Source organism: Paramormyrops kingsleyae, chromosome 7 (genome assembly GCF_048594095.1).
Source record: "Paramormyrops kingsleyae isolate MSU_618 chromosome 7, PKINGS_0.4, whole genome shotgun sequence".
Classification (NCBI taxonomy): Eukaryota; Metazoa; Chordata; class Actinopteri; order Osteoglossiformes; family Mormyridae; genus Paramormyrops; species Paramormyrops kingsleyae.
In genome coordinates this window covers 24,533,354-24,542,444 of record NC_132803.1, presented here as the reverse complement: position 1 = coordinate 24,542,444, position 9,091 = coordinate 24,533,354, and the positions used below count along the sequence as shown (strand labels likewise).

The window sequence follows — 9,091 nt, the reverse complement described above, 5'->3', positions numbered from 1 at the left end:
TTCAGTCTCCCGGTAGGACGAGTTAATCGCTAGGCGGTGCCCGCTTGGTTTTTTGCTTTTTGAAAGGTGGCACCCCTTTTAACCACAATAATATAGGTTATATATATACACACACACACGCATTTATGCACCTGTGTGCGTGTGTTTGTGTGCGTGCCTTTTTGTCTAATACAGACAATCCAGCAAAAAAACCTCCTTACATTATAATACGAGTCATCGACTCCAGTTTAACTATTCAGTTCACTATCGGGAGAACTTGGATACATATAAATATATACGAATGATTTTCAAAAAAACATCCCCAAAAATAGCTACTGATCACGGCTGCTTTACAATGAAAATGACAGACGATGCAAATCCAACAGGTGAAATATGAACCTAAAATTCCCACGACGGATGTCCCGAGGACCAGGACAACAAACGTAGCCTTATTTAAGCAGATTATTAAGTAGAAAGGGCGAACATTTCCCCTTTTTTTGCGCGGCACCACGTCAGCTTATACTGCAGGCTGTGTATCTGATGGGAATGTAAGCGCGCATCGCGCCGCGCTCGCAGAGGGTCCCGTGTCTGCTTTCAACTTCCTGCAATGCAGCCGTTCCTCCTCCTCCTCCTCCGTCCGCGTCAGGCTTTTAAAAAACAGCTTTTTTTTCTCAGGGACGCCTGCCAGCAAAGCGGCATCAAGGCATCCAGACGCTCAAGCTCATTATTTTATATATACATATATATATATATCTTTTTTTTTTATTATTATTTTATTTAGCGGCGGAAAGCTGCATATTTTAATGCTGGGCGTCGCCACGGGGAAGATCTTTGAATATATTTTTTTAGTAGTTAATCACTTATTTTGGAAATAGGGTAGAATGGGTCTACGCGTACTCTTCCGGGCGATTATCATGGGACCACCGGGCTCAGGAAAAGGGACCATATCGGATCGCATAAGTAAAAGCTTCGGACTGACACACCTTTCGAGCGGAGACGTGCTCAGAGCCAATATTAAAGCCAAGACCGGTAAGGTCCTTCTCCAAACGTGCATTGCAACGAGATTGCAACGGAAACGGCTCTCCTTTGTGGCCATCGGCGATGAGTGCAACAAAGCAGGGTTTTAATGAGTGCGATCTTGATGCATGTGATGGTTGCTTGCATTTCCACTTCTAACTTTACGAGTTTCAGAAAACTTTCGGAGGGCTGCCTTCGAAATCCCCCGTTTGGCTGTGTGGTGGGATCCCCTCATGTAAAGTGCAATTACGATAGGGGCTTTCGGATATTGACGTGTTATCGAGGCCGAAGACGCAGAGTTTTTTTATTTTTTAACTTTCAACACGTTCATCTTTATACATTATGCACGTGGTAAAATAATGATTACTATGATAGCAAGTTGCTACCATACTAACCATTTTACCACTGCACAATGCTTACAAATAAGTTACTAGCAACATACTTTTCAAACGTTGTACGCATGTATGCAATGTATATTTTCTTTATGAATGACCTGACCGCTCTGGAATAGAATAGATATTCATTTATTCACCATTTTACTGCCGTGATCTTGCATACAGCCTTTTCTCTACTGGCGCTGTCATTCAGCTGCTTCAGGTTTAAAGTCCAAAAAGGCGGCAGTATCTTGAAGCAAAAATGCAACGTTGGCCGTAAATAATCCCATCGTAAGGGATACTGATACTTTCCGAAAGGAATACTTTCGTATGAGGAATGAACATTTCCTTGTAAACAAGACACCTGGGTGTGTTTTATTTTTCTGACAACAAACTAAACATAAAAAAATAATTAGTGCCGTCTTTTAGGACTGCATATTCCAACACGTTGATTTCATAGAGGTGACTCCTAAATTCTGGATTAGAATATTTCAGTGACGCTATATTTAATCGACATGTTAGAACATTTTGGGTAAGCTGTGTTGTAATATAGCACTATATTTTTTTCACCCATCTGGTATTACACCCCCCTGCGGATGATGATGATGATGAAGATGATGATGTTCCCACCGTAATCGTACGCTTATTTACTACGGGGCTGTTAACTTGAAAGGAGCAGTTGAACAGTGGCTGATAATGATGGTCTATAAAAATCAGAAGAAACCATTTGAGTTTAAAAGGGCAACTATAGTTAATGTTAGAGTGCCTTTAAATGTAGGGGTCATTTGCCACGTGAGAGTGCTGTCAGCTCTGTACGGATCACACTGTACAGAGTAATGCAGTGAACATGTGTCGCAGAAGTTCTTAAATCATTCTTGTAAAATATGTTTATCGATTTCTAAGCAAATTTTAAAATCCCATACAGTGAGACTTTTATGATTGTGACCCTTCTTTCTCAGCTTGGCCTCGTCTTTCTGGACGATCGTTTGATCTCACGCTTTTGTGACACGTTGCGTGTTATGAAGAAGGGCAGGGGATCAGTAATCAGATCTCATTCTCAGAATCCGCTGTTCTTCGTGCTTAGCTTGGAAAAAAACAATCCCTTTATTTATCTTTATCAGGGGATCTCTGGGGCTTAGAAATCATCAGCATTATAACACGATAATGGTTAAAAGTTAATGGTTAAAAGTTAATCACAGCTTAAACTTAGTAGCTGAGCTCTTGTCTAATAGGGGTTTTGTGTTATAAGCACTCTAACCCTGATTTGGCAAGTTGTGTTTTGATATTGGGATTGTGGCCCCCAGACCGGCAAACCCCTGGTGAGGATGCGCAGATTCTGATGTGTTATCAGTGCATATTTCCCTCCCCTCCCCTCCCCTTATTGCTGTCCCATGACAGAGATCGGCCTGCTGATGAAATCCTGCATAGACCAGGGTCAGCTGGTCCCGGATGACGTCATCTCCCGCCTCATCCTAGGAGAGCTGCGGCAGATGGGGAGCAGCGGCTGGCTGCTTGACGGTAAACGGGCTCAGTGCAAATCGCGGAGGCGCCGCTCACAGACTGCTGGGGAGGGGCTAACGCCCTGCAGTCAGGGACCTATAGGTTGGACCATTGAACACTGCACCTTGCCTCGCCACTGTAATTAAATTAACCAATAAGTTAAAGTGTAAGAGGAATCACTGACCCTTATTTGACCCCGCATACACTGAGATAGATTGCAGGAAGAGAAACGTAGTTCATCATAATCTGATGCACAGAAACTGAATCATTAACTATACAGTCTTTGGTAAATCGTATTAACACTAGCTGGTCTGTACATGATCCAACAAAAACACTGTAGTTTTGTGTCAGACATACTTGCTATGCTAAAGTACGACAAAGGTGTGTAGTTCATTGTATTTGTATTGGGTAGCTTTTTCCGGAACCTACCGCTCACAAATACTGAAGTCAGGCTTGATCTTTAGTTTATATTTTTAATCAGTGGTATACATTTCCCAAGGAGCCAAGAAGACCTGCTTCCAATAACTGACCAAAGTCAAGTGCAGGATATTTGCATGGAAGACATACCAACGCGGATGTTGCTTAAAATCCCACATGAGTTAGGACAAGGAATATATATATATATATATAGCATGTTATAAACTTGTCAAATAGCAATGTGCTTTTAAATGCACACCAACACTTTAGATTTTGTGAGTGTAGGAAGCTTTAAAAGTGAGAGATCGATTTGCTTTGCAAAGTTTACTTGGGGTCTCGCTTTGAGAACAGTGTGTGTGTGTGTGTGTGTGTGTGTGTGTGTGTGTGTGTGTGAAAGCCCCCCCCCCCCCCATGTGCCCCTGAAAAGGCGCCACATCCCGTTTCCTGTCCGCCAGGCTTCCCCCGGACCGTACCGCAGGCGGAGGCCCTAGACGACGCCTACAACGTCGACACAGTCATCAACCTGGACGTCCCTTTCCCGACCATCCAGGAGCGCCTGACCTCTCGCTGGCTTCACCTGCCCAGTGGCAGGGTTTACAACACCAGCTTCAACCCCCCCAAAGTCCCTGTGAGTGGGCAGGGAGGAGCCTGCTGGCGATGTTTGCCTGCCGTGGCGCTTGATGTATTACCTCATTTTTATATTTATTCAAATGCATAAATGGAAAATCTCCCCGTATAGTCTTAAGATTTAAGTGAAGGTTACTTTTTTCTGCATTAGTCTTGCTGGTCACACATTCAGTTTGGCCCATTTAGTAAACTCATTCCCTAAAAAGACAGAACGGCATGTTATTTACAGAGCAGAGATGGATTTCAGTGCGAGGAGATAAGACCGCGACAATGTCTGATTACTATTGAAGTCTAAGTTGAGACCTTTGTTCTCTCCTAGACAATGAGTCCTGCAAAGGGCTGACTTGTTATAAGCCAACAAGAAGATTATTCTTTGTGAGCATACACAGTGCAGGAGACAAGTGAAGCAGTTCCAGGCAATTCAGATACACTGTTGAATTTGGTTCCTTTTCTGTTTGCTAAGTCAATAACTGTTGAGTTCAATATTTACCCACTTTACAGTCAGAAACTAATAGTGTATTAAAGGAGACTCTGGCAAACTTGTTCTACACACGCAGACACAAACATGACGGCACTTGCTCTTTGAATGAAAATGGCGGTTTCATTTTGTGCTCATGTTCATGGCTGACTCCGCAGAGATGTAGATCTCCAGTTTCTCGGAGGTCATGGTGGATCATATCGTGTATTCACTGCGGGGGTGGGGGGCTTGATCCTCATGTGTCTGAGCCTGAATATGCAAATTAGACTGTAGGAAAATAATGCATAATGGCTCGTAGGCTTGAAGGACTTAAAGGAGGTTGTATTTTGTAAGAAAATAGTCTCTCCTCCCTTTGCAGTATGTCTGTGACTGTAGATGTGGGGGTGAAATTTTCCTGTGGTACCCATATGACAGATATCCTCCAGAATTCCAGGGAAAAAAAGATTTTTAAACATTGATTTAAATTATTCTATTTTAGATAACAGAGTGGAATGTACGGTATGATGAGCAAAAACATAATGTCCTTCTATCTACAGAGCACAAAAATAAATGTCTGGATCTCGGGAGGTTACAGATTGAAATGCATGCAGTACTGTACATACTGTAATACTGTGTGTATCTGTGAAGCATTCCGTTTATCTCTAACATAAGTCTGTGTTGCATTACACTGCATGAGTCTGTTTAGTATGTAGTAATAAGTGATGCATCTCGTTGTTATGTGTAGGGTCTTGATGATGTCACTGGGGAACCCTTGACACAAAGGTCTGATGACACGCCGGACACCGTTGCCAGGAGACTGAAGGCCTATGAGACCCAGACACAGCCGGTGCTCGAGTACTACAGGTAAAACGTTATAGCCTCACAGATCCTTAGACCATTTATTACATGTATTACGGCATGTAATTATTACATGTTCCGTGTCTGCGATTTGGCCAGAAGGGTATTTTAATTCACTGTCACTCCTTCATTAACAGAAACTGGATAGTGGGGAGATTTAAGCACCGTCTCCCTTTTGAAGCTACTAATTTGAGTGGACAGATGGTTGGGTGCAGCAGACTGGTGAAAAACAAGTTACCATGAGCATTGTGATGTAGGATAAGCTGGGATGTTATTGCTTTTTCATAAGTGCGAAGGCTGTGGATGTGAAAAGGTGAAGGAAAACCTACCATGTGTGGTATTTACTGATGCTTGCATGCACAGCACACAATACCTGCCGTCATGTGTACAGTCATAACTGTACACGCCATAATATTTAGAGCTGAAACAACTAATTGATAATGTCGATAATAGTAATAAAAGTAGAGAAAGCAAATTTTATCGTTTGGTTGCATTTTTGGAGTTTTTAATTGACATCACCACCTAGCGATGTTAGCATTTGAGTGCTAACTAAATCATTAGTGAATTAAATATTCAACTAAACATGGCAGAGACAGCGGGTTAGTCCGTGGAGGGTTGACGCATGAGTGGAATAAAAGTGGAATCAGTTTTTCATTTTGCACCGTCATGGAAGTCTGTGTCCTGCAGATGACTTGGCACAGCGGGACAGCCATAGTACGTGAGCAGCCAAAGAAGGCACGTCCGAGTCCCGCATGAACTCGCGCCAAACAGTGGTGCAAGTTATTTAGTGTGTTTCTCTTAAGAAATGTTATGTTCAAGCTTGATCAAGTTTTGATCTTTGTTTCTATGATGTTAAATATAGGTTCTGTACACTGTCTAAAGTTTTTTTTTTTTTTTTTTACACAACTGTGTCTTAAAAATACCTCGATGTTATTTAAATAAAGCTTTTGCATTTTTCTTTAAACCCTGTGGTTTGGCCTAACTAATCGATTAAGCTGATCGCCTGATTATAATTTTCATAATTCATCATGTATTTTGCAGCTCAACATAGTATATATCATATGAAAGCTGTATATAAACTATAATGACTTTGACAAAATGGTGGAACGGAACAGAAATAAGACACTATTGGTTGTTTTGGCGTTTGCACAAGAGAAACACAAGAAACCAAAAGTGTATCACGATTTTTGGGGAGGTTGCAAAGTGCTGTGAGATTAGACATCTGAGTTTGGGCCTGTTATCAGAGTGCTTGAAACCTCACCTCATCTCTATAACTTTCTTTATGAATGAAATGAGAAATCAAATATTTGTCTATTGTATTACTTGAGGATTAGGTATGAGAGGGTCGTGCATACCTGCCCATCCATCCTCTCCCTGCTGACCCGGTAATCCATCACAAGGCACGCAGGAATTTCTAAATTGTCAAAGTTAATGGTTAAGCCATGAAATACTAGCGGTCCAGTATGAGACATGTTATAGATGCGTCTTCAGTTTCCCACTGACTCCTGTCATTGTTCTTTTGCCTCCAGGAGCAAAGGGATGCTGGAAACCTTTTCAGGAACTGAAACCAACAAGATCTGGCCTCACGTTCATGCTTTCCTGTCTCGGAAACTGAGTCCCGGATCCCATAAGGCTGCTGGGAATGCATAGGAGCCGCAGTCTGTTAGGGGCCCGGGGCCCGGGGCCGGTTCGCTTAGCTTAGGTACAGACCCCGAAGGGAATTCCGGAACTCTGAACACTTCCTGTAGCCCAGGCTGTGCATTGTCACATTGTTACAGTGGGGAAAAATTAAATGTAGCCGAGTAACTTTATAAGGGACAAAAAGGGAAAGACAACTGGTCAAATATGGAAGGTGACTTTAAAAAAAAAAAAAAAAATCTAATCACTGGTAATTGTAACGAATGAGTGGCGTATTTGTGGCCAGGCTGGGTGTGATTTTGTAGCATGTCGAGCTGGCTTGGTCTGGTATGCCCTGCTGTGCTCTGCGCTGTACTCTGTGCTGCCTTAATCGTGTGTTCAGGAGTAAGGCGGTGTCTGAGCGTTCTGTCATTAATGCGGAGCCGAGCGAACCAAGCTGTGCTTACAGAGGAGGAAGGAAACCACGATATCTAATAATGACATGCACTTTAAACAATTAGCGAATCACAAACTTGTAATTGATATTAATCTTGCTCCTGAACACAGGCCTTTGTAAACCACTAAAATATATTTTAAATGGCAGCATAGCTATATTTTAAGTATTTCATACTAAAATATTGATTTTGCTTGTTGATAGATAGATGATGAAGCTAAATTCTGAGTGGCTTAACATTTTAAATGTCATCTTCACTCATCTCGGAAAGGTTATTTTTTTACATTTTTGAAAAAAATGTAAATTCTTGTACATAAATCTACAATTACTATTTAAATTTCTCAGAGTGAATCAGTAACATTCCAATAGAAACTAACATTTATTGCCTTAGTTAGTTGGAGTAACATTTTAAAATTGAAATACTCTGCTGCAGGAAATGTTAATGATCTGTAGTTTATAAGAAGGTTTTAATTTTTGTTCAATAATTTTGACATTCACCCTTACCTCCTTACTCATTACTCTAAAGCCCATTTTATAAATTGTCCATTTTATGAGAATTAAGACCGTAAATTCAGACTTGGGACCGAGTTTTCTTTTCCTTTTGTTTGCATTGTATCAAAGTTGGTGTTATTTGCCTTTTCCCAAATGTTACCCACAGTTGATTGGTATTCAGAAATATCATATTAACCTAATCTTGCCTTAAATACAGATTGCTGTAAATGCTACATTTTACATACCTCATCCGATGGTATTTGCCATTATTTTTGTAGGAAATCTTATGTTGATTGAGTAAAAATAGCATTTCTTGCTAAAACTAAGAAGCATGTTTGACAATAAACATTTCACTGATGCAGCCATAAAGTACGCCTTTGGTATTCTTTGAGGCAGTGAAGGTGAGCCTTTGTAAATAAAATGTGTTCCATTCAAAAAAATATATATCATTTAAGGAATGTCTGGTAAATCAACTTGTGAGCCACTTGACTTTTCAGCCTTGTGTGTCAGCATGAACTTCAGCCAAGCTGGCTAACAAGACTCCTGGCAGAAATGAATCCTTCTGTCCATCAATCTTCTGTAACTGCTTGTCCAGTACAGGGAGGACTGGAGTCCAGCACTGGGGAACAGGCAAACCACACATGCAGGACTGTGATGGGATTTGAACCCTGGAGGTGCAGACCCACCCTCTCAGCTCATGATTAATAAGAATCACTAAGACCAGTCTTTACCGTACCTTCTGCTTTTTCCAGTACATGATGGTAAATGCTACACACACACAGTCTACCGCAAATGGCTTTGCCTCTGATGGGAAATTATCGTCTTGAGTTCTGCTTAGTTGGTCATGGCAAACATTTGGCATGTAGTGCTTGGTGGTGCTTGCAGCCAGTTATCAGGAACCACCAAGTGCAAAGGGCTACAACCTTATTTACAATGTGAGCTACTTCTGCAAAGAAAATTATCTGCGGAGCTCAGATCAAAGTTGTTGACTGGGGCTTGTGGGGTGGGAGGGGGGGGGTCCTCGGTTAAATTAATCTGATTTCTAATGCACATTTTGCAAGCCACTCACTGGTTCTCTGCAGGCTACTAGTAGTTGGCGGTCGATGTGTCAGCCACCGCCGACACGGCGACACTTACGTGCTTCACACTCGCAAAAGCAGTATGTGACTCTAGGCAGGAGTAAGACCTCTACTGGCCAAACATTTCACATGCTGCTAATTATTTCAAGTCAGTTATGCGGCATTGTTTTTCCCCACAGGTTTCAAGTTTACACAGGTTGTAAGACAGTAGCATAGATTG

General features: G+C 41.7%; 1 protein-coding gene across 2 annotated transcripts; it reads left to right on the top strand.

Moving 5' to 3' along the window:
- Nucleotides 1-429: 429 nt before the first annotated feature.
- Nucleotides 430-8,161, top strand: ak3 (adenylate kinase 3). 2 transcript variants are annotated; one of them, XM_023831893.2, is made up of 5 exons: nt 430-1,008; nt 2,769-2,888; nt 3,743-3,915; nt 5,117-5,235; nt 5,367-6,745. In XM_023831893.2, exons 1-5 carry the CDS (start codon nt 861-863, stop codon nt 5,470-5,472), a joined length of 666 nt encoding a protein of 221 aa, XP_023687661.1. In that variant the 5' UTR covers nt 430-860; the 3' UTR covers nt 5,473-6,745. The 2 variants fall into 2 exon arrangements, with proteins under 2 accessions (XP_023687661.1, XP_023687660.1); XM_023831892.2 differs by lacking the exon at nt 5,367-6,745 and adding an exon at nt 6,759-8,161 and having other exon boundaries at nt 509-1,008.
- Nucleotides 8,162-9,091: the final 930 nt, after the last annotated feature.